This window comes from Dysidea avara, chromosome 12, assembly GCF_963678975.1.
Source record: "Dysidea avara chromosome 12, odDysAvar1.4, whole genome shotgun sequence".
NCBI lineage: Eukaryota > Metazoa > Porifera > Demospongiae > Dictyoceratida > Dysideidae > Dysidea > Dysidea avara.
In genome coordinates this window covers 10,861,560-10,887,240 of record NC_089283.1, presented here as the reverse complement: position 1 = coordinate 10,887,240, position 25,681 = coordinate 10,861,560, and the positions used below count along the sequence as shown (strand labels likewise).

Below are 25,681 nucleotides of genomic sequence, written 5' to 3'. Positions count from 1 at the left end.
AGCTAAGGCTACAGGCTTGCTGTTCGACATCGCTTCAGCCGGACACATGCCTTTTGTCATACTGCAGTATGTGCAACGCTTTCTTCATGGACTTACCCCTTTGTGCCCCATTCATATTTGCTGACAGCGAAAGGTGTTGATTTGGTGATAGTGGATTGTGGCTTCTCTTTGTAGCAGAAATCATACGTATTTTTTACAATGGCTACTTGCAGAAGTGCTTTTGAAACAGTTCTTGATTCATTATGCTGTGTAATGGGTTGAACATAGCTGACAACGAAGCGTAATAGAGGCTTCACTTTTCAGACAATAATTGATAGCTGGGGCACATGGCGTCATTTCTTTTCTTTTGATGCAGTATGCATGGGTTCGCCAGTCATAATATAATAATTTTATTTTACAAAAGAAGTTAACAAATACACAAAAAATTTGGAATTTTCAACTAGAGTAGGGACCATACATAACACATTGATAAAAAGTACTGTACAAGCTGGAGTAGTGTACGATATTAAAATCAGAGTAAAACAATAAGAAGTGTTGTATCCCTACTGTACATTTCCGTTATGGTATCTTGAGCACAGCACATCTTATAACACATCTTATTGTTTTACTATCATGCACTACTGCTACTACACCAGCTTGATTTATCGATGTGCTATGGTCCCTACTCTAGTTAAATTTTTTTGTGTACTAGTACTAATAATACAAGTAAATGCATGAATGAATACTACCTAGTGCATTATGAGTGTTTGCATGTGTATTTGTGTGAGTGTGTGGATCTTATTATGTATGAAAACTTAATTGTACTAGGTGCACAATCATAAAACCAATGGATCATTTTACTTCATAGAGTGCAGAGATCATCTAATAACATCTTATATATTGCCAGATATACTTATTTTGTCATCATATGTGTTTGGATTATATACATTCCGTGTTACCTACCCAGAATATCTTGTGACATTGATAGAAAAGGTAAACTGTAGTATTGTTAGTGTAAAATTTTTATTGATAGTATGTCCTGTTAATATTGTTATTGTCTGTTATTGTCTGCTACAACAGTTATTGGACGGTAATACCATATACCTATATGAAATAAATTTTCATTAGTAAATGTATGTGCAGCTTTGAGGTTAGATTTACTTACAATATTCATACCAACTTCAAATTACCCAATAACTATGACATTGTATTATATGTGACCGGATCTGCGAAAACCCGACATAATGGCACATGTTTCAGATTCTTTATCATATATTTATAATCTACTTAGCCAAGTGTATGCTCTGGCCAAGTTTTAGCCTTGTATGCCAACAACGTTTATCGTTACAGCCCTACAAAGTAACACTAACAGAAAGATCGACTTGTACAGCAAGTATTGGGAAAATATATTACATTATACTTAAAGCACCGCCGTGCGTGTGTACGGAAAGTACAATACAATGGGGTGTGTCAAGAGGCTAATATTCGCCTCATGCTGTATTTGCCTCAAGACATCCCCTCTGAGTGCTGTATTTTTCGTACACACAAGCAAGGCAGTGCTTTAAGTGTTATAATTTACTTCCTGGTCATCTGGCTTGGAGCAATTTTCTCTAATACTCAATCCGCTATGATTTTCGCTGATCAGGATATCAGTAAGTGTTTAACTAATCTATTTCTAGTCGTAGAATTAACTAATAGGATTATTTTGGCTAGTTTTAGCGATTTACAATGTCATGCACGTGATCAATCGTGCTGTATTAGTGGAGTCGTGTTTTAAAGGCTTCGTGATCAGATGATCAGTAAGTGTTTATATAATCTATTCCTAGCCGTAAAACGAACTTGTAGGATTAGTTTGCCTGGTTTTAGTGATTTACAGTGTGCTGTTTATGTAACATTCCATAAATAAATTCTCCACATAACTGTACTGTGTTTGCCCGAGTGTGCTGTACTTTCCCAATTAAGCACATAACTGTACTGTATTTGCCCATTTAGCTGCATAACTGTACTGTATGACTCATACAGTACAGTTATGCAGTTGATTAGTACTGTATGGACAATATGATATGCAGCAGCATCGCTTTGATCCTCCCACGTAAAGTACAATATAAATGCTTACAAAAACTGCTATAACTTACAAGCACAATACAGTATAGAGTTGCTACTTGTGTTCGCCATGAATAGGGGAGTCCATTACTGGGTAAGTTGTTCCTTTTATCGCATTTCTTCACTGCATACCGAGACGAAATCAGTGAAGAAAGATCAATCGCATACGATCGCTTCGATGTGACATAATTAAATGCCCATAACTCACATATCCTTTAGTCTACTGCAAGATTTTCTAACTCCTCTTGAGTAGGCGAATAAGATGATATCCAATTTTTAACCCTTTGTTACCGAAGTTTTTTTTACAAAACCGCAAGTGTGAAAACTTTTATGGCTTGTGTGAACTGTGTGCGATACGAGTGGACCCCACCCATTAATTAACCCATCAAGCTATATACCGTTTGATAGCCATCTCTCTCTTCTACCAACACAGCTAGAATACTTACAGATCACACACACAACTCACTCGCTATGAAGCGAAGAAAGCGTATCTTGTATACGCTATTTTATATTGCCAAGTGCCATAACTTTTCCCATGCATCTTCCTATCGCCGAACGGTAAACTGCATTAGAAGCGTCCGGTCCTTCTGAGCAGTTTGGTAGCAATTTCAGCTTTGTAGCCCCTAGGAAAAAGGAGTTATGGCTCCGTTTATAAAGGGCACTCGTTATGGCAATATATTAGCCATTCGATAATAAAGGGTTAACATTGGATCCTTTCTTCACAAAGAACAAAGTGTTTAAAAATTTCATGAATTTTTTCAATTACGGAAATGTTTTACCCATTGTAATCAATGGAAAATTTAAGCATGCACCATTATGTCAGGTTTTCGCAGATCCAGTCACTTACGTATCTCTATCTCTATATATACAGGATAAAATTAGTGGTATTTTTATTGTTCAGGTTTTTTATAGCAACATTTTTGCATGATATTGAGGCTATAGAATACAGTAAGGTGACTATCATTGTGTGTGTGTTGTATTTTTATTTTTAAACATCATAATAGTGTTCAGGTATCCATGTGCTGTACAGGACATTGTACATGTAGTCTATATGTATATACTCAACATGCAATATACATTGCTACCATTTTGTTAGTTAATTGTCACTGATTAAATGTATGCCATGCTTGTAGTACATTCATGTTAAACTGTTACCTAAGAAAACAGTTCAAGAGGACAATAATTGGGTATATCATGATTACTGATTACAGTATATGCACAAACAACAGGGTGTTCTGATGTTTCTGAGATATCAGCTCAACATGAACGTACTATAGCTGCACTACAAATGCTGCCTTTAGACAAATGTTGCAACTTGTATACTTAAAGTATAGTAGATTGAGTACTTGTGATGACCACTCCTAAGAAAGTATAATATATTCCATACTGCACCTTTAAGTTGTGTTTACAAAGTATGTCATATACTTAATGGGTGTCTCAATACTATAGTAAGAATAATACAGTTCTCAAGCTGTATCAGTCTCTTGGCATGTCTCCCTCATGCTGTATTTTCCAGGCAGTGCTTTAAGTACTATTTGAAATACAGTTGTGTGTAGAAAACCATTACAAAATGAAAACCTAGGCTGCATAGCTATATATCTGATGCATTGCTTGTAATAAATTTCCTGGTTTAGCTTTGTATAACAGTGCTTTTACAGGTGTTTTTGTACTATGTGAACACTGATGGAAAATATACTCAAAGGAGACTGCTGATTTCATTAAGGTGAATATTTAAAATTTTATGTGATTAGTACAATAAATTCTGCATTTTTAGGATAATACTATTTATTGGAATTGGATGGTTGATATTTTCAGTTGCTGTAAATGTACTTCGTATACTATCTTTACAATTACTTAGTAGTGATACATACATTCATTGGTTCACTTCATATAATCGATCTTACTTAATAGAAACATATAATTCAGGAAAGTAAGTGATTGCATGTAGTATTGGTTTTTATTTATTAAAGTTTACATTATAGTCCTCCTCAATCAGAATTGCTTGAATTACGTGTGTTCTTTGCAATAATCAGCCTGGTTGGATTGGCACTTACAGACTTCTTCTACATTGCATTAGTCATTAACTATTCTGTACAGTGTCAGTTGATTTTCTTTGCTATCTCAGCCACTATTTACAAACTCTGCAGTACACGGTCTCGTGTAGATGATGCTATAAAGGTGAGGCACTTATTTGGTATACACAAGCAAAGAACCTGGATAATAATCCATTTAACTGCTTATATACATATTTGTAGTTTTATAACATGCATATAAGGGATATGACTAAAATATATGCACGACTCCTGAGAGTGTGCAGCGCTCAAGGGAAAATCTGTATATTTAGTCATATCCCAAGTAATCATGTTATAACTGGTATATTCCACACCCCAGTAGATGAGACAATTATAGATAGCAATTTACTGTATAATGAAACTGAATCGAAATCAGTAGAAATCTGTGATGGATCAAGACATTTTGTACTCTTTAGCGGTGCCACACCCATCTACTCATGATGACTGAGTTATCCACGAAGGAGACAAGAGTTATCAAAAATCCTTTTACTTAATCAAGTGAATAATTGTTGGTTGATTTAGGCGCTTGTTATTAGAGACTTGTTTACCATTTAGATAAGGATTTCACAGAATGTGTGGAGTTACACCGTGTATGGTAAGCATAGCCACAAAGCATGGAATATCACTTATATACCACAGCATGGCACTTTTGATCTCTACCACAGGTGTGGTCCGAGGACAAGGTAGTGCGTATGTAATAGTTGTACCATGGGCTCAAGTAATTTGCCTGATATGTATACCCAAGCTTGAGGGTCTGGCCCTAAAGCTTGGGTGTACATGTCAGGCAAATCACGGGGGCACATGATACAACTGATATGTACCATACCAAATGCAGGCTAAGAGCCTGTGGGCGATTAATCGCCCAAGCCATTACAAGACTGACCACTGAATTTATTATATAGACCAACTTGTACATTTCGATTATGGGTCAGCAGTAACTAACTAACATTGTGACTATGTTTGTTAACATGAACTTGCAAGTCCTAAGGGCATCATGGAAAAGTTCAATTAAGCAATTTTACAAGTACGTATTTTAAAGCTGTACAGACTTTATAACATTTACTAAACACCTATAGGGATAAGCTTCGCTGTAGAGTATTTATCTCATGTTACTCAAATGGTCCATATTCAAAAATACAGTGAACCGCTGGTGAATATGCTATCACACTAGTTCTCACCTTAAACCAATGTTTCTGGACGGCAAGGCTAAAAAATTGCTTCCGTCTGAGTGCTGTAGGGTGCAAAATTGGCCACGTGACCAATAATAAATTCCCACAATCGATTTTGGTTTGAGTTTTTATATACCTTAAGGCAACTAAATTTAGCGATACACTAAACTTAGCGATTTTAACAATTTTGATTTTCTGCTAAAGTTAATACACGTTAAATTAAGAATGTAACTTTTGAATCAGTATAATTGCCCTCTACTATCTATGGTATAATAATGGTTATGTACGTACTCTCTGTAGCTGGATCTTCACTGGAGTATAGGTCATCTTCTTCTTCTTCATCTTCAGATTCATCCTCTTCAGATTCATCCTGAGCATCGTAGGCGTCGTGAAGTGCTTGCAAGGTCTGTTCAGTAAAATCTTCATATTCACCATTAACTGGTTCTGCGTACTTCATTTGTACAGACTTTCTACACAATTCTAATGCATGCTTATTTTAATTACTCGTTTCCATACTAATAGTCACTTTGATGGCCACCCTGAATCAAATTTGATCATCATGATGAACATAAGTAACTTTGCAAGTTATTATGGATCCATATGTGATTATGAAATACATAAAGCAAGATATTCTGCGGTAAGTGTCCAACTTCTCTTTCTGTCTAATCGTCTGTATCCTGCTACTGCAAAATGATCAAAATGGCTACCAGCATCTGGGCGTGCTGGTAGTGTTTCGTGTAATGTCAGGATCTACAACAACTTGCATTCGTGATATCTTCTCAGTCCATATGGAAAACTAAACTACAAAAGCATAGGGCTAGACGGCACTGGCCATGGTTTACTGGTTATGCTCGAGGTTATGCTGGCTAGTGCAAATGGTCCAATTCAGGTGCTGCTACCATAACCGGTATTGCAGGTTTTTAAATTCAGGTGCGAATTCACCTTCTATCTTAAATGGTTATTTACCGTTTCAGATTCAAATGGATTAGCACTCATGAGAGTTCTAGTTTTCAAGAGAGGCCTATGCCTGATAATATTCCTTTAGAAGAGTCCAAGAGTTTAAGGGTTGGCGAAGTCAAATATTAAGCTGTTATAAACAACACAAGTGAGATATTGAGTACCCTGAAACAAGAAACAGAGATGGACATGAGGGAAATATTTGAAATACTCAGATGAAGATCGCAGGAAAGTATGTATGAGAGAATGGGAATGAACGAGCCTGAAAGCAATTTTTAACAAAGTACCCTATCTTGACTGAAAGTACAGTGCGAAATTTAAGAAAGCCTACAAAGAATCACTAGATCAAGTCAGAATTTTAAAAACCAAACCCTCAAGCAGTTTGTAAACTTCCATGCCAACCTCAAGGACGACCACCAATTCTATTGGAAATTGATGCAAAATTGATAAAGCTGCTGATAGCTTTTCAAGCAAAAGGATCTGTTGTTGATATTCATGTTGTAAAAACAACAACTACAGCACTCATTGAGAGTAATCCATCAAGTCTATCACATCTTGCAAAGTTTATAATGCCTCACACGTGGATGCAGTCTGTGTACTGAAGAATGGGAACGGAATGGTTCCACAGCATGTCCACCTGCACCGAAAGGTCTGTACAGTGAATGTGAAAGGGAATATCTTGCTGATATAAATGACAAGAGAGTCAAATACAACATTCCACCCCAAGATTAGTGATAAATTTGTTAAATGCAGACCAAATCCCTTCATCATATGTATCAGGTGGAAAGAGGACAATGGCTCAACGTGGAAGTAAAAATGTGCCTGTCAAAGGTTTAAATGACAAAAAAAAAACATAACCTTAATTAACTTTAGTAGTAGCATTAGCTGGTTCCTTTTTACCTTTTCAAATCATCTATACTGGGAAAGCTAAAGCAAATAACCACGTGATGTCCATTTTCCTTCTGGATTTTACCTATCACAGTATCCCTCCCACTGGTCAAATGAAGAAGAAACGCTAAAACTGGTACGAGAAGTGATCAATCCATACTAGGGTCGGGCGATATTGAATTTGTGACATGAGATTATTGCATGAATCATTTAATGCAATTATTGCATTATTGCATGTGAAAATTGAAACACAACCACGTAGTTTGAAAAGTCCATATGACTGCTTGTTTTAACTGAAAATTAGTTTACAAACACAACTTCTTTTGCTAGCAAGTTAAACAATTGACACAGTTAGCAATAATATGCATGAACTGTATCAGTATGAGGCCTAGAGGAGAAAATAGATGATAAATGCAATAATTATTGTGAAATGCAATAAGTATTGCCTATGCGATAATATTGCGAAGGTAAAATACATGCGATAATGATATTGTAAGCACTTGCTTAGGTGATATTGGCAATTGAAATATTGCCCATCCATACATTGTCAATAAAAGAGCTGAAGTTACCTGAAACACAAAATCAATGATGATTTGGGATGTCTTTAAGGGTCAAATGACACCTGCTGATAAAGCAGAACTTGAGGTTCTAGATATTGAACTAGTACCAGTGCCCACTAATATGACACATTTTTTCCAGCTCTGGATCTCACAGTCAATGGGTAAGTAAAAAATTCATGAGGAAAAGTTTATAATTATATAGCAGAGCAGTCAAGAATCAGCTTAACAATGGTACTGATTTAGATGATGTTGAAGTTGATTTGCACGTAAGCAAGATTAAACTCTTTCATGCACAATGGCTTATTGATATGTACAAACTGAAAGAGGTCAACATGTAATAGTTGTAACACAGGCATGAGGAGGGCATACATTTCAGGCAAAGCCCGAATGCCCGTGTTACAGCTAATATGTAACACTTATCAGGCTGATAGCCTGTACAGGGCGATCAATCACCCAAGCCAACACGAGTGCAGCCACTGAATGAATTATATATGCATACCTAAAATTTTTGATTATGGGTCAGCAGCTAGTACGTTCTAGTTACATTCGGTTATGATAAACAGACATATCCTAGAGATATCACGGAGGATTTCCGTTATGCGAGTTTAATGTTTTAATCAGTGCTATTGAATCGTTTATGGAATAACTACGCAGTTCACTAAAGGCTTAGACAGGTAAACTTGCTTGTAGAGTGGTTACTCCATGTAGAATGGTAGGTTCGTGATGGGGGCATGTCTGTATTCGAAAACGTGTGGAAACGATCGATAAATAAGCTATAGCACTAGTTTTCACCTTAGCCCAACGTTTTTCAACTCGTAGGATGGCGAGGATAACAAAACACTATCCGTCTAAGTGGTTTTCACAGCGAAATCAACTCGTGCATCCTAATCACGCGAGTGTCGATTGATCCCACAATCGAATTCAGCATCAATGTCTATCTAATCACTGCCCTTTTCGTATGTAGTCCGGCTATCTGGACTACATACGAAATGTAGCCCGGGTGGTTCCTTTGATCTGAGGTGTGAAAGTGTTACATATAATAATAAACCATTGGAAGAAAGTAGGTATTTTTTATCTTTTTGTTGGATTATGAACTCCTTCTCCAGAAGATCCTTTTCAAAGCGTTTATTGGTATAAATAGTTGTCTCACTTGTCTTCTAAACTAGAGCTGGGCGATATTGATAATTACAAAATGGTATACCTTTGAATCTAAATATCACGGTATTGACTAATGACACTTTTGCTTTAAACAAATTGTACAAATCACTTACATGTTAGATGTGTCAACAAGTCTGTTTACAAATTTTTAGCTAAGAACACTAACTTGTCCACCTTATCTGGCTTTAGACATGCACGTTTCGAAGAAAGTATATTGCCTAAAAACCCTTTCTCAAGGAAAGCTGGTGGAACAAACTGACAAGTACTTCTTAGCCAGACGTGATAAAATGGGGAAATTTTTTTTTTGATGCTTCCACCAATGAAGAGCAAAGCTGCTGTGAGCAAAGCTGTTGATAATCTTGTGGGCAACATCAATAGCTCGAGTAACACGAGTGTGATTCTTCATTGAGTTTGTAATGGCTAAGTGAAGGTTATGGCCAAAACAAAACAGCCTGACCCACTTTAATATGTTCATAGCAGCCACAATGTTGGTACCATTATCTGTAGTAGCACAGGCCAAACGATTCTCTGGAAGGGACCAACACTCCAGTATGCCTTGAAGCACTGGTGCTAGATTCTCAGCTGTATGGTCCTGAGGGATAAACAGAGTTTGTAAACAGTGTGACTGCAAAACCCAATCCTTGTCTATGTAGTGAACAGTAACAGCTAAATATGGCTCCATCTTCCCTGATGACCAAATGTCAGTGGTGATAGAGTAGTATTCTAGGCTCTTCATAGATTCTGAAATCTTATCACGCGTTGCAGTGTACAAAGATGGCAGTGCTGTCTTCGAGAAATATTCCCTTGAAGGCACTGTGTAATGTGGATCAATCTTGTGTATCATTTCTACTAAACCAGGCCATCCACTATGCTTTCAGGCATCATCTCCTTAGCCATGAATCGAGTTATCGAGTTAGTTATCTGCTGCCATCGCTTGCTACTTTGTAGGTAAGACTGTGTACGTTCAACTGCTTGTGAAAGAGTTGCATCCAATTGCTTGTTTTGCCTTTGGTTCATCGTTATTAATGGTAGCCTTTCATTTGATTTAGCTTTTCTTGCTGTTGTAATAACACTGTGCTCTTTTGGGTGATTGTTCCTCAGACACGTTTGAAGTGTTACCACCACGACCAAGAACATATTTCTTACACACCCTACAAATAACCTTATCGCTGTCTGTTTCTTCTTTCTCAAACCCAAAGAATGTCCATACTTGTGAAGTCGTTCCTTTCTTTTCGACAAGTTGTGGCTCTTGTTCGCCACGAGCTCCACTCTCTGTCATTTTGCATTAGCGAAAACACACGTGATCGCCTATTGCCACAAAATAAACAATGAATACCACACATTTTTATTGGTGCCGGTTTGGCGGTATTGTAAATACAAGGTGGTATCAAAACCAGCAGCAACTAAATACCGTAAATTACAACAAATACCGGTATATTTCCCAGCTCTATTCTAAAGCTACAATGAACATTTTGATTGATTACATGTCGTTTAAAATATATTAAATTATCGTTAAGAAATTGCTAAAATTTGTATGCAACAAATTCCTGACAATATGGAATCACTAAATTTAGTCATCTTAGGGGGGTAAAGAAATTGGCGGTACTACTCCCACATCAAGGCTATCATACATGTAAATGTACCATAGCCAGCCATGGTTTAACTTAAATATACCATGGGTTTATAAGATATGTACCCTTAAATTTACCTTTGAAGTTAGGTGGCTTCATGGTACATATCTCGTTAACTCAAGACATTGCACACCTAATAGGTTTACTCTATCTCACCCAGAAATCATCTGATTTCTGTTAATTGTATGTCTTTTATATAGGAAACCAATGTGTGATTGTGGGATTGAATTTTGCCAAATAAGTTAATGCACTAACAGTAGTTGTAAATACAGTAATAATTAATAGCTCCTACATTACTGATAAGTGGATTTCACTTCTTTTTTGTATTTTCAAACCAAGGCTTTGAGGCTTACTATTCTTATCTACAGATCATAACTGCTACAGGAACAATGATGATCATACAAGTGATACAGAGAATTACCTATTGATCCCGGACAGCTACCAACAAAGAGAGAAAAGTATAAGTATTATTGATGAAAAAACAAGCAAACAATTTAGATAAGGGTGTCCTCGGACACATGCTACCACAAACATTATTTACTTGTTCATGCATGCATGATGGCCATAATATAAAGTTGTATTATATGTATTTATTTCCACTGTAATGATTTATATGAAAGTGAATTCCTTCCAAGTTAGGTCTGCATGATTGTAGGATATTTAATTTTGTAGTGACTATTATATTTGAGTATCTTGATTTTTCATGCAAATGTGAAAAGATGCAGTTGCTAAACTTTAATCAAAGCAAATCCTGCACCTTTTTTACTGGGATATGATTTCTAGCCTGTTGTATCACGAATTTTGCTAGCATGGCAGTTATTATGATGATTATGATGAGGATGATTGACACGAATGGGTCATACTAGTCCGCTCGCAGACCACCTGTGGGTGAGACTAAGTTAATACTACCAATATACCACTGATCAATATGAAAATACTTCAATTTGATGAAATAGCTATTAGACTGAGCCTCAAAATGGTACAACAATACTATGGTGCTAATGCTCCAATAGAGAGCACACTTTTGCTTTCGTTGAAAGCATCTAATAGAACACACATAGAATGTTCTAGAACAACCTAGATTTTCTATTGGTAGATCTGTGTTTTAGTTATTGAGTAGATTTAAGCTAGAATTTTCATTTATAAGGTAGAAATTAAGTGAAGCGATCAGCAGTGGTTAAGGATGCAGGCATTTGGTATGGAGGTCCTTGGTTCGAACTCAAGGTTTTTTCAACATTTTTGTGCACCTTTTTTACCCCATAGTGAGTGCTCTATTAGAGTATCTCGATCCCGTGATTTTACACTTGTTTGGTTTTTGCTTTATAACTTTGTAGCTGTACGTCTTTTGCCATTGTAACCACCACAAGGCACTGCTACAATGATCAGCCTATGTACACACAAATTTTCAAGCTATTCCCCTACTCGGCTTACCCTGTAGCTGTGACAAAAGTTTCATCTTTTTTATATGAATAAGTGCTCATAACTCCTTGGATATTTATCAGATTCATATACAGCAAACTTTGTACACAAATTCACCTTTATATACTCTTCATTTGTGCCAAATATCGATGCAATCGAGTTACACGTTTGTGTTTTGTAGCAATTTTTGCAAAGTGTGCAAAAATTAATCAAAGCCCCCATAGCCCCCCTACGGCTTAAGAAGAAAAAAAACAAAGAAATTAAAATGAAACTTTGAATACCCGTATCTCGCAAATGGCTCTTGCTAATTTAATCAAATTTGCAGTGTGGCCTACCCTACCTGGGGGACAGCAATAATGCAAAAATGGTGTGCTTTGGAGAGGCCATGGAGCTATGCACGCATGAAAAAGCTGTTTTCTATCTTCCTGTCAATATACTCATGGTGTGACGCGCTGGCTGACTTGGCTGCACGACACACTACCGTGTGTCTTGATTATTTCTTTTCTATTACATGTATAGGAAATCAAGCCATTGCAAGATTTTTTAAAGGTGTTGAATGGTAGATATTCTTCACTGATATCATTGGAATTATTTGTCTTCATTGGAGCTTGTGTTCAAAGTACAGTTAGAATGTTATAATTATGTGTATTGGTATTCTTTTAAATGCGACTATTCTTGCATTTAAGCACAACAGGTTTGTGAATCTTTGTAACATTACAAAGCCCACTTCTTGAGGTCCTATCTTACCAGGGACCTGTGAGAAACCTTCTAACGACAAAAATTATTGTAGAGGTGGAATAGTGTTTTCTAGCAGTCTTCAAAGTTGATTGTTTGTGTGTTGTGTGTTATGTGTGTGTGTCTTTTATCAGATCACATGTTTTCTGCCATTTAGATTGGCATGATTTGCAGTAATACAGTCAAACTTCTCTGATCCGACACCTGTGTAATCCAGAATCCTCCCGAAATGTCATATATCAACACTTTTGTACAGAAAACAACCTCTGTAATCTGACACCTCTGTCCTCCGTAATCCAACACAAAATGTAATTTCCTAGACTTGGAAATATATCCTTTGTGATCTGACAAAGAATAATAGCAGCATCAAAATCGATCACAGAAATTAATTTTTAAGCAACCAAAGCATTTAATTGGTTGACAATAATAGAATAAGAAGCTGTAACACTTAAAATTGATTCATGTTAAAATCTTTGTGCGATCTGTTTTACCTGCATAATCCTAGATATTGTACAATGTTGGATTACAGAAGTGACTTGATGCAACATCCTCCTTAATTCAGCAAAAATTTATGGCTCCCATTGACCGTTGGATTAGAGAGGTTTGACTGTAGTTTGCTTCTCAGAGTCACAATTTTTAAAAGAATGATTTTTTAGTATTATAATTAGCTAAGTCTACTTGTATGACATTTAATACAACAATGTTATAGTATCAGTAATGAGCAGTCAGGCAGTCAGCCTGTATGATGCTTTATTAACTGTATCATGATGTATTAATAATTAAAACTTTTGTGCAAGCATAGCTTGAAACATGCTATATACGTATCAATGCATTTTCAGGTCTATTGTACCTCTAGACTTTAAGAATCATCCATATATGCTCATTTTGTTTATCAGCAATGTTGAATTAAAATGTATCTTGATATCCCAACTGCAACGCATTAATCTATTTTAAAAATCTTTATATGGTATGGCGGCAGATTGAGTCATCTCCCCTCGTCAACCAAGTTATAAGATATATATATTGCAAATGATGATTGCTAAATACTTTCATAGCTTTACATCTTGTACACCATATATAAAATGACAACCTTAAACAGCACAACTTTTATACTTTTAGGTTTCATCAAGCTGAAGGAATTAGAAAGTGGGGAATTACTGGCTATAGCAACAGGAGTATGCAGTGTGGTGGAGTGGTCTTGCTACGTTGCTCTTATAGCAATACAGGTGAATAGCAAGTTTGTCAACTATAACATGTAATTAATAATAATTATTATGCAGGCTGTGCAAGTAACCACCGTTTGTAGTAAACTTAAACATGTAGGGCTGGAGCTAAGGACACGGCCTTTCATGTATTCACAAGTTCAACAGCTGGAATTGGATTCATTTTTGCTTTACACCAGCAGCATTACAATGGATGTAGGTCAATCAGTTGACTTATTACACTTGACATTAATTTTATACTTTCTTGTTTTAAAAGGCACGTCTTGTGCATATTCCTATGAAGCCACTCTTCGCCTTACCTGTGGTATTTGCAGTCGCTGTTATTTGGAGTGTATATTCTGATGGAACTTTCAATTGGCTTTAGAGAAACATGTATGGTGACACATAATTAATACTTCCCAAACACTAACTTTAATGTATAGATGTTGTGTGTTAAGAGAGAGAACCATCAATTTATTTATTTATATTTATAAGGCTTTTCAGCATGGGTACAACTACATACAGATACAGTAGTTATACATTCATGAAAACAATATTAGTCCATGCTGAGGGTCCACTAGCAACCTGTGCTAGTGGCCTGAGTATGTTACAAAAATTAATTACTCAACTACAGTAAGTTACTTATTTATTTAATTATAAATCAATTAGTATGTAACTACAAGAGATCAAAGTTCATGACAAGATGATTGCTGACACAGTTACCACACGGACAGAGATAGTGATATTTGTGTGGGTCAGTAGAATTGAAGTTTGTGATAAAATGATTCCAGAGAAAAGATTTGATGCGTCTTTTGATGGTTTCTATAGGCAAACTTATATCAATGATTGGTAGGGAATTCCAAAGGCGACAGATTCGGTTGAAATAAAAATGACACTCTTTATTAGTAAAGGATATGTTGTGGCGTAGCTTGACTGAATTGGATCTTGTAGTACTATGGGAGAATGAAATGTAGAGGTTGATATTGAAGCTTGGAGTGGGATGTTTCAGAGAGTTGACAAAAAAGATTATGTCTGATATTTCAAAGATGTACATTAATGGAAGCAAATTGAGTTTTGTCAGCCGTGTTTTGTAGTCTGAGGAGAAGTCTTGTAAAATATATTTAGTTGCCCTACGTTGAAGTTGTTCAATTTTGGAGATGTCTTTTAAGAGATGAGGTCGCCACACTGGTGCATAGTATAGGAGCTGCGATCTTACTAAGGATATATATAGTTTGAGCGTAACCGAAGGCACAATGGTTTTACAAAAGGTTCTACGTACAAGTTCCAGAGTCTTATAGGCTTTCTTTAGAATGTAGTCATGATGCTCGTTCCAATTGAGATTATCACTAATCAGGACACCTAGGTCTTTATGCAAATGGGAAGTGTTTATAGGATTGCCATTGATGTAATAAGTGGATGTAAATTTACATTTAAACGACAGATGGGTACTTTTTTAGAGGAATGAAATGACAAAAGAGATGTTGTGCTCCAATTTGATAAGCAGTTTAAATCATGTTGTAAGAGCTGCATGTCGCTTGGTACTTTGATATGTTTAAAGCATTTTGTATCATCTGCAAAAAGAAAGATTTTACTGTAAGTGATGGCACAGGAGATATCATTCATGTAAATAATGAATAATAAAGGACCAAGTATACTACCTTGAGGTACTCCTGATTTAACAGGGAGAAGATTGGAATTACAGCCATTAATTGATACAATTTGAGACCTATTAGTAACATATGCCAGAAACCATGACCAGAGTTCACCGCCAATATCGAACATACGAAGTTTATGAAGTAGATGTGAATGAGAAATAGTATCAAAAGCCTTGGTGATATCCAGGTAAATGATATCCAGCTGATGACGAGAGGTAAAAATGTCAGATAAAACTAAAAGGAGTTGTTGTACTGATGAATGATTCTGAATAAATCCAAACTGGGCAGGATTTATTCTGCTAGTAACATGTCCAATAATTTTATCGTGCAGTATTCGTTCCAACACTTTAGAAGTATTACTGAGTAAGGATATCTGTCGGTAGTTGTTGATATGGGTAGGGTCACCAGATTTAAACACAGGAATTATTTTGTGAACTTTCCATTCACAAGGAAGATAACCAAATTTTAATGTCAGATTGAAAAGATAGTGAAGAGGTTTATAGAGGACCAAAGCACACTTAGAAAGTAGAATGGGTGGGATGCCGTCTGGGTCCATGGCCTTGGATGTGTCTAAGCTAGCTTACCAATGCTTCATAGACATCAGCTTCAGTGATTGTAATATGACAGAGTGATACAGGACAATAGGAGTTAAAAGAAGGCGGTAAATCAGTGGAAGTGTTATTAAAAATTGAGTAAAAGTAATTGTTGAAAGCATTGGCTTTATCATTATCACAGTCGAATGTCGTAGAATTGTGATACATAGTGGAGGGGATAGATTTGGATTTTGTAAACCCTCTGATATATTTGTAAATTTTGGGATTGTCAGATGTAGTGACTAAATTGGATTCATATGTCATTTTAGCATTGCTGATCTTTGCTTGAAGCAGGTTATGGGAGGTTTCCAGCTTATTTTTATTGTATTCAGTAGAGTTGTTGTTAAATTTACGTCTAAGTGAGCGTAGACAGTTGATGTGGTGTCTAATGTCGGAATTGAACCACACGGGCTGACTATTAGGTTTAATTGTAGTTATGGGAATAAAATGTGGTAGAGCATCTTTAATGGTGTTGCTAAGGTATGACCACACAAATTCAATATCTTCAGACATGAGACAAGGTGTGAAATCAGAGTTATATAAAAAGTAACACAGGTCATTGTAGTTACCTTTAGAGTAATTTAGAAATGGTGTAGCCCTTTGGTCACTGTCATTGTTCAATGATGAATGAGAGTCAAAGGTTATGACAAAATGGTCTGATGGGATAGGTAAAGGAGGATCACAGTGTATTCTTAGATTCAAAATATTGTCAGGAGCATTGGTTAGGACTAGGTCAAGTATGTTACCAGCTATATGAGTAGGTTCATCTATCATTTGAACAAGGTTAAGGTCAAATACAACGTCACAGAAATTCGATGAAAAGGGGGATTGACCACATAGGGAATCCCAGTTGATATCTCCTAGATTGAAATCTCCCAGTAGAATTAAATGGCCAGTAAGATCCCTGAGGGTGTTAATGTAGCTCAGAAATTCTTGGCAATAATCGACCAATGAATCAGGAGGAATATATCCTAAGCAATACACAGTTGGTAAAGTAGATCCAATACTGATAGTTAGCATCTCTAGGTTGGTAGGGGATTGTAACACTTGATATGGTTTAGAAGATTTAACAGCAAACATTACTCCACCACCAAGAGTTTTGCGATCTTTCTGAATGATTGTATAGTTGTTAGGTAAAATTTCAATATCAAATATTTTTTCAGATAGCCAAGTCTCAGTTACTGCAATAATATCAGGAGAATTAGAGTATACATAGTTCTGAAACAAATCCATTTTATTGACTATACTACGAGTGTTCATTAAACATACATGATCTAGTCACTTGGGCTGGCTACTGGTAGCGGATGGGGGATCAGGAGATACTAAGGTTATTAATGGTGTTTGTTGGTCCATAAGTTGTGAGGCAGCGACAGGTTGGTCTGTAGGGGCTTGAGGTAGACTGGTGGGACAGGTCTGAAAGACAGAGTTTTTGACTTGGCCATATAATTGGTTATTCACAAAGATGCTGTTGTTACGTATCCTGATGATACTTCGACTGTACCCTTTCTGTAACAATTCCCACCTTTCCTTCAACAAGACTACCTCCCTTGTCCTTTCCTCCGGAGACAGGTCAGGTTTTATAAAAACCGGAGTTGATAAGGATCTCTTGTTGGCTAGGACTTGGTTGACGTGAATAACACTACGGAATTTGACAAGAATAGGCCTTGGTCTTGGCGATTGCACTTTGAATTTTCCAAGTCGATAGCAGTCCACAATGGTCCCAGGGTCAGGAGTAACACCCAGTCCACTGAAGATCGATGACACAGAGTCAAAATCTTTTTGGAGACGAGCCGGTCTGATTGTATTAGTAGGACATTCTTCAATTCCGTATACCACAACATTAAATCTACGGTCATTTGATGAGTTCATATTGGACAAGGGCCTGCTACTGGCTGCAGATACTATGGCTCCCTTGTCAGTGTTGACTGATTTGCCAGCAGAAGTGCTGACGTTTTTAATAAAAGCAATTGTTTCTGCTAGGTATTTTTCAAGCTTTGCACTACGAGTAGCAAGGTTATCGACCTTTGAAGAAAGGTCGGAAACTTCAGGTTGATCACAGGGACCAATTTTAGAAGCTAGCAGCTGTTTGAAACGCACATTGCACTTGTTGGTTTTACACAAGTAGATAATGTTATCATTGTTGACTGATAGGATTTCATTGAGAGACTTGAAATGGCTTTTTGAGATACCTTCACAACCCATGAGTAACATAGGTCACACTGTATTGCTTCGCTGTTTTTTCCCGTGCTAGTACAACGTTTATTACAACATGCACACATATCAACGGTCTTACTTAGGGCCTGAGCCCTTAGAGTATCAGGGGAGACGTTATCATCAGGTTTCTTTCGCTTCACGCTATTCCTGTCAGTAGTTGGCGGCTTGCTCATGTTGACCTTTGTCACTAAACGTTCGATAGAGGCGACTCTGTTGATGTACCCTTCGTATTAGAGGTGTCTCGTCGATATAAATAATCACAGCAACGCAACTCTCGGGTCTTAACTCTTCTTTGCTCAGAGAGGAAGACCCTAGCCAATCTTCGCGTCACGTGATCATGAAGTTTATGTCAATGATGATGAAAATAATGTATACATAATTATACAGTAACTGAAAGTGCGGTGTGTCCTCGGGCACATGCGACCACAACATGGAAGACCATAAAGTGGGCGTGGCAAGGAGTGAAATTACAACAAACACAAAACAACAACAAACAAAAAAAAAGTCCTATGTTTCTACTGACCACTCAGCACAGTTCCTTGCTAGAAAAATTCTTCTAGACACAGTAATAGATAGTCCAGCAGCTTCATCAAGTAATTTTCTACATTGAGACCGTGAGATAGCCGTAGCTTGTTGAATGTAGCCTAGAGCATTACACAGTGAGGACAGTGATGATTGTAAATGCCCTCTGCAGCAATTATAGACCCGTATCATTAACATGCATATGCTCCAAGATATTAGAACATATAATATATTCGCACATTTTCTCCCACCTTTCTTGACACAACATCTTGTGTGATGACCAACATGGCTTTCGCCATGGTCGATCTTGTGAGACACAACTTCTACTTACTATCAATGACTTTGCTGAATCCTTAAACAACGATGGACAAACTGATGCAATTCTTTAGATTTCTCTAAGGCCTTTGACAAGGTATCATACCAACATAATTACATCATTATGGTATCCGGGGCAACACTTTGGAATGGTTGAAAGATTTTCTTACTGGAAGACGGCAACAGGTATTAGTTAATGGTGAGCAAAGTGATGCAACTCAAGTGACATGAGGAGTTCCACAAGGAACCGTTCTTGCTCCGTTATTGTTTTTATGCTTCATAAATGATTTACCGAAAAACATACTATCAACTGTACGATTATATGCTGATGACATTATTCTGTGCACCCCTATTAACTCAAAAGAAGACTGTTACCAGCTTCAGAAACATCTAACTATTTTGGAAAGATGGGCAAATAAATGTAAAATGACATTTAATGTTCAGAAGTGTGAATTTATCAGAATAACACTCAATTTGCTATCCTGGTCTGAACACATTAGACAAATAACTAACAAAGCTAACAGTATCAAAGGGTTTTTACAACGTAACCTTCATAGCTGCCCAATTTTGGTCAAAGTGAGTTGTTACAAGTCACTTATTAAACCAATCCTAGAATACGCCTGTGTGGTCTGAGACCCTTATACACAAAAGGACAACTTAGCTATTGAATCAGTTCAAAGATGGTGCATGAGGTTTGTGTATAATAATTATTCTTCATATGGAAGTGTCACAAATATGTTGCAAAATTTGAATTGGCCACCTCTGGCTCACTGCAGAAACCAGCTGAAAGCGATCACAATGTTTAAGACCATGCACCAATTAATAGATATACCAACTGATACCATACTCATACCAGCTCCATCTAACTACTGTTTACGAGGCCATCTAATGAGGCTGTTACAGCCAAACACAAGAGTAAACTCATATCTTAACTCATTCTTTCCATCAAGTGTAAAGATCTGGAACAATTTACCCAACGACCTCATCACCTGTTAAAGTTTAGACCAATTTAAAGCAAGGCTAGCTGAACGTCAATTAATCACATAATTAATTATGTTGATTTATTATCTGTGCTCATATATACTCTTTGTAAGAGGTTTTGCACAGTAAACAATAATAATAATAAGTGACAGCACTGCCATAATATAGTGACATGTTGTAACTGGTAGCTATGCATAACTATGACTGTAGATATTAAAATAGGAAATATATGTGAGGGGGCATAGGAAAAGGGACCTATAGAGACTTCAAATTTTGAGTAAAGTCAGTATATTTCCGTTTATTGTTAGGTAATTATAATAAATTACATACATTGGGAAATCACACTTGCATTTAAATTTTTCATAACTATGTGAAACAATTGAGTATTGACTTGAAATTTGAAATATGAATAGCTGGTGAGTTGTAGCTATAGAATTCTTTGATTAGCATAACTCAAGCCCCTTTTCCTACGCCCCCTCACTTATACACTATCAGTTATCGCAATTCTACGATTGATCATTTGGTAATTGTCACTACCCCAACGTCATGATCAGTTTGTCTATATAGTCTGGCGGCGCCCGCTCAAGGGGAAGAGGGGTGGGCGTCGACAGACAATAATTAAAGGCGTGGCATAAATAAGATTAAGATGGCGGTGTGACTATATACAAACAATGTGACGAAATCACTATGAGCGAGAGTGATTTAAATACTCATTATGTAGAATTTCAACCAGCCGACGGCAGAATTCCTACTTTAAAAGGATCGCTAGTTGACGACAACGTTCCGCGAGTGCCATCAACATTCGTTGATCAAGTAGCAACAGACTACATACCCGATGATGACACTGTTATAATTGATGGAAGAAGGTCTTTCATTGGGAATTCAAATCTTAATGGAGTCTCATTGGTAATATTTATATTCTAAATCCTTAATGCACCTATCAATATTAAGCCCTACTACCCCCATCTCCAGCGTACGTGGGGGATTTGATCCGATTTGACCTTAAAAATCTCCCCACTAGTGGGGCATTTGACTGTTCAAAAATTTTAGTACTTGCTTGACTTAAAGCTATGCACCTCCTGCAAAAATAACTTACTTTCCCAAAGTACACTACATGGGGATTTGACTACTTGTCATGCCCCACGGGTGGGGAATTTGATTTTTGAAAAAGTCAAATCTCCACCTTTCCCCCACCCTTGCCTGGGAAGGGGGTGGTGAGGCATAATATCGATAGGTGCATAAGTAGCAATATGCTAAGCATTATAGCTAATTGTTTTCAAGTGATGGCTGATAATGGATCATCCAGGGCACTGGAGGTCTGTCAATGCACAAATGGTCCAGGCAAACCATCTATGCTATTATAAATGATGTGCTTGTGCTTGCATAACTGGTCCACCCAAGACCATCTATGCCAGCTACCTAGTGCAAAGATACGATTTGCCTTAACCCCAATTTATAGCCAGAAAATATGTTCATGCGTGACTGTGCAAATTAAAACAAACTTTGGGGCCTGTATTTGGGATGCACAAAATTGCGTCTGAATTTGGTATGGACTTTCAAAGGTAGAGTCTCTAAAACTTTTGCATTTGCCAATGTATGAAATTGCACGTATTTTTGTCCTGACTATCGTGGTATATTCTTGAACCACATGGCATACTACATGTGCACTGATACCAGTACAGTGTCATACAAACTTGGATACAGTGGTCCTTCCATTATCCAAACTCATTGGGCCCTAGGTGTGCTTGGATAGTAGAAATTTTTGGATAAACGAAGCCCATACCTTTTTACAGAGCTCAACATACACTTTAATAGGCAAAATACTCTAGTAGAAAATCACTTCTACAGTTTGGATAACAGAGCATTTGGATAATTGATGGCCAGATAATGGAGGGACCACTAGCTAGTACTATAGCTACTTTTAATTTTTCCTTTCACCAAGAGTTCTATATTATGAACTCTTGCTTTCACTTGAATACATAAATATGTTTAATATTACATTTCAGTGATCATTACTGTGTTGAATTCTGTGCAGAATTATTCAAGCTTAGGGACTAGCTATACACTGGAGATCTGTCACAAAACCATAATATCGCCTTATCTGTTGTTCTTAAAGCTGGTATGTAGTACTGTAATAGTGTTACAATATTACATAATATTGTGTAGATTGGCTGGAGAAAGTTTTCATCTGCAAAAGCTCTACATGAGTCAGTGGTCAAGAAAATATCAAATGTGGTGTATCCATCTGTTATTTTTGTGCTGCTGCTTTTGACGTTCATTGCAAGAGCAATGATTTGTTTCGATCGAACAAGGGTAATTGTTATTTTATTGTGTTAGTTATTGCAAAATAATTACCACTGTGTCTAAGGTGTTCACAGTAGAGATTATACACATAGTTTTCAGATTGTGGTTTGGAAAGTGGTTGCAGTTGTTTAATACTCACATACCAGAAACCTGACAATTAGTTAAGATGATACTTTTAAGTGTAAAATCAGATGAGGCAAAGACTGGTTATAATATAATGTGTTACAGTCATGAAGCACAAGTTTTGTACGTTTATTGGTTGTGTTTTTATTATATAGGTTATTGTGGATAGGATAAATGGTTCATTCAGCTATATTGATTGTGAAAGAAATGGACTGGCTTCAAGATATGTGGCACACAGTTTAATCATATTGATATCCTACCTATTTGGTTTATACGCATTTCGTATTTCATATCCTGAGTACTTACTAACTCTGATTGAAAAGGTGCAGTGTACTGATACACAAGGTTTATTTATTAATTAAGCCTTTTACATGTTAAGGTATTTTTGTACTTTGCTGATAAACATGGAAAATTTTCTCAAAAAAGATTGCTATATAACCTGAGGTATGTATCATAACTTGTTTTGCAATAATTATTACATGTGTTTGTATGTGCACATAGAGTTTTGTGTTTCCTTGCTGTTATATGGATGGTATTTTCAACATTAGTAAACTTGCTTCGAATTAAGTCTCACCGTTTAATAGACAAAGATACATACATAGAATGGTTTACTTCCTATAATGTATCATATCTAACTGAAGAGTACAGCATGGGAATGTAAGTACAACTGAAACAAACTAGATTTGTGTAAGTGTTCTTTTAGTCGACCTCCACTGGAGCACTATGAACTACGCGTAGCATTGGCAATGATTTCAATAGCTGGATTCATCTTAATTGACTTTTTCTATGTTGCATTGGTTGTGAATTATACACTGCAGTGTCAAGTAATTCACTTTGCGGTTTGTGCCACTGTCAATAAGTTCAAAACTATGCATTGCCAAGTTGATGCAGGTATTAAGGTAAAAGTATTGCTCAATAATCCTGGCTGCATGTATTTTCCTTAGGAAATCAAACTACTGCAGGATTTTTTGGTTGTTTTAAATGGTAGATTTTCTTCTTTAATATCACTTATACTGTTTGTGTTTGTTGGAAATTCTATTAGAGGTAAGCATACTACGCATGTATTTTTATTCTTCATCCTACCTGCGCATTCAACAGCATTTGTAAATGTGACTGAGCTAGAGAGACAACAAGCTTTAGCAATTGTTACTGGTGTGTGTGAATTCATGGGATGGTTTTCCCTATTGTGTTTTGTGGTAATGCAGGTAAATATTCAATGGTCATGTGCAATGGATAATCTTTATTTCAGGCAGTTCGTGTCACTTCTGCTTGTACACATATCAAATGTTTGGGATTAGAACTCAGGACACGACCATTTGCTTACACAAGAACGCAACAAATTGAGCTGGACTCATTTTTGCTTTACACTAGCAGTATTACTATGGATGTAAGTAAACTAGTGAAATTTTAATGCAGTTTTTATTTTTTCCTTGTCTAAAATTTAAAGGTACGTCTTGTACACATTCCTATGAAACCACTGTTGGTAGCACCAGTACTCTTTGCAGTGGCAGTTATTTGGAGATCATTTTTTACGGACTCACTAAGGCTGATATAGCTAATGCAATATTTAAAGGATGATTGTGTATAATTCTTCTGCAACTCAATTCATGCTGACAAACAGTCAATAATGTACTTTTGTAGTAGTGTTGACATACGTGTGAAACTGTATAATATATATGTGACCTATGTCCATAAACATGTATGAAGTTCATAAGCACATAGTACCACTTATAAGTCTGGAATAACATAACAAATTACGTCTTTGGAGACGTGGCTGATTGAAAGGCAATACAGTACAACTTAACAATTATGAATATACCTGCCATGTATACTGTATTATGCAGCGATCTTGAAAACTGAACTGTATGTTTACATTTTTATACTATTAGTATCATTTACTTACAGTTACATTGATGAATCATGAATGCACATGTCTAACTTTCAAACAACTATGTAGCTATACATTCATCAACTATATATATTACAATGTATAACTAATTGTTTTGTACTATATGTTGACTACTGCTGGTCGGCAAGAACGGCTCTTGCCAAATACCATGAGGTTACCGAAAATTTATATCAAATCTGTATATCACAATTGATTTAAAGCCCCTACATAAATGGACTATTTTAATGTGTCAACTGTTAATGATTTGTGCTCATTCCAGTGTTCGAGTTCACTCAAAATGACTGAAAAAAGTTCAATGAAATTTCTGACCCTGAATAATCAATTTGCTGTGGTGTGTTAACGTGTAAAAGAAAGTTACAGAGAAAATAATTGTACTCTTACACGCTTTACAGTGGCGGATTCAAGGGGGGGGGGGGGGGGGGGCATATATGTACCCCCACAGCCATCTCTTAAAAAAACCTAATACTAGATTGAGATACTCTAATAGAGCAGTCAGTCAAATACTCTAATAGAACAGTCACAACACTATTAGCTATTGAGAATCTTCCACAATTGCTGAGTATGAATGAAAACTAGCATATGCAGCACTATCCCATGCATAGGCACACTTATCCTGCTAAGGATATTTTGCAAATGAAATACACATGGTCTTGTGTTTGCCATTCGTAGGCTCATTAATAGCTACCTATAGCTGAACTGCTCATGACTGTCACTTTTCCCTATATAACTCTTGAACATAGTCCACTTAGAAATCAGACATTTGTGCATAAAACCACTCTAAATCAAAAATTTTAACCCTGAGATGTATGAAGTAGCTTCAGCTTCTGGGGGGCTGGTGCACTCCCCTTTCCAAACCCTGGGATTTACAACTATACTTTCCTGTATAATACTAATTCTGTTAGAGTATATTATAGCTATGCACTGTTACTAGAGGAAAATTTTTAAAAACATAGACACTGGACTTGCTGTGGTGTCACGGTTTGTACTTGTGACACAAAGTTGTGGGTAAAAAAACAAGACTTTTACACCATCCACCATAGTGATGTGTATTGGCTGTAGCTACATGTTAAAAACCTTTTTAGTCATTTTTATCCATTTACTGCCAGATACGTGGTCGATTACTCATGATTTTGTGTGCCCAATTGTGTAGCATAATCAATCTAGCCAGAATTCAACTTCACTAGGGAAAAAA

The 25,681-nt window shown here is 36.6% G+C and overlaps 3 protein-coding genes across 3 annotated transcripts in view; 2 read left to right on the top strand and 1 right to left on the bottom strand.

The window, feature by feature from the left end:
* The window catches only part of LOC136240298 (uncharacterized), a 73,044-nt gene extending 58,694 nt beyond the window's left edge, over positions 1 to 14,350 (top strand). Inside the window, exons 5-12 of the mRNA XM_066031242.1 lie at positions 808 to 972; positions 3,741 to 3,805; positions 3,857 to 4,012; positions 4,065 to 4,260; positions 12,456 to 12,555; positions 13,791 to 13,897; positions 13,952 to 14,089; positions 14,151 to 14,350. Of these exons, the coding sequence (XP_065887314.1) occupies positions 808 to 972; positions 3,741 to 3,805; positions 3,857 to 4,012; positions 4,065 to 4,260; positions 12,456 to 12,555; positions 13,791 to 13,897; positions 13,952 to 14,089; positions 14,151 to 14,258 (1,035 nt within the window). The 3' untranslated portion in view covers positions 14,259 to 14,350. The remainder of the gene's footprint in view (positions 1 to 807; positions 973 to 3,740; positions 3,806 to 3,856; positions 4,013 to 4,064; positions 4,261 to 12,455; positions 12,556 to 13,790; positions 13,898 to 13,951; positions 14,090 to 14,150) is intronic.
* Positions 14,351 to 16,103: 1,753 nt separating this feature from the next.
* LOC136239831 (uncharacterized) lies at positions 16,104 to 17,354 on the bottom strand. Its single transcript, XM_066030582.1, has one exon. It carries the CDS (start codon positions 17,352 to 17,354, stop codon positions 16,104 to 16,106), a length of 1,251 nt encoding a protein of 416 aa, XP_065886654.1.
* A 3,401-nt stretch (positions 17,355 to 20,755) lies between these two features.
* On the top strand, positions 20,756 to 24,314 carry LOC136241066 (uncharacterized). Its single transcript, XM_066032240.1, has 11 exons — positions 20,756 to 21,059; positions 22,189 to 22,272; positions 22,320 to 22,466; positions 22,736 to 22,903; positions 22,960 to 23,024; positions 23,082 to 23,237; positions 23,284 to 23,479; positions 23,525 to 23,624; positions 23,679 to 23,785; positions 23,830 to 23,967; positions 24,028 to 24,314. The coding sequence occupies exons 1-11, from the start codon at positions 20,841 to 20,843 to the stop codon at positions 24,133 to 24,135; spliced, it is 1,488 nt and encodes a 495-aa protein (XP_065888312.1). The 5' UTR covers positions 20,756 to 20,840; the 3' UTR covers positions 24,136 to 24,314.
* The last annotated feature ends 1,367 nt before the right edge of the window (positions 24,315 to 25,681 follow it).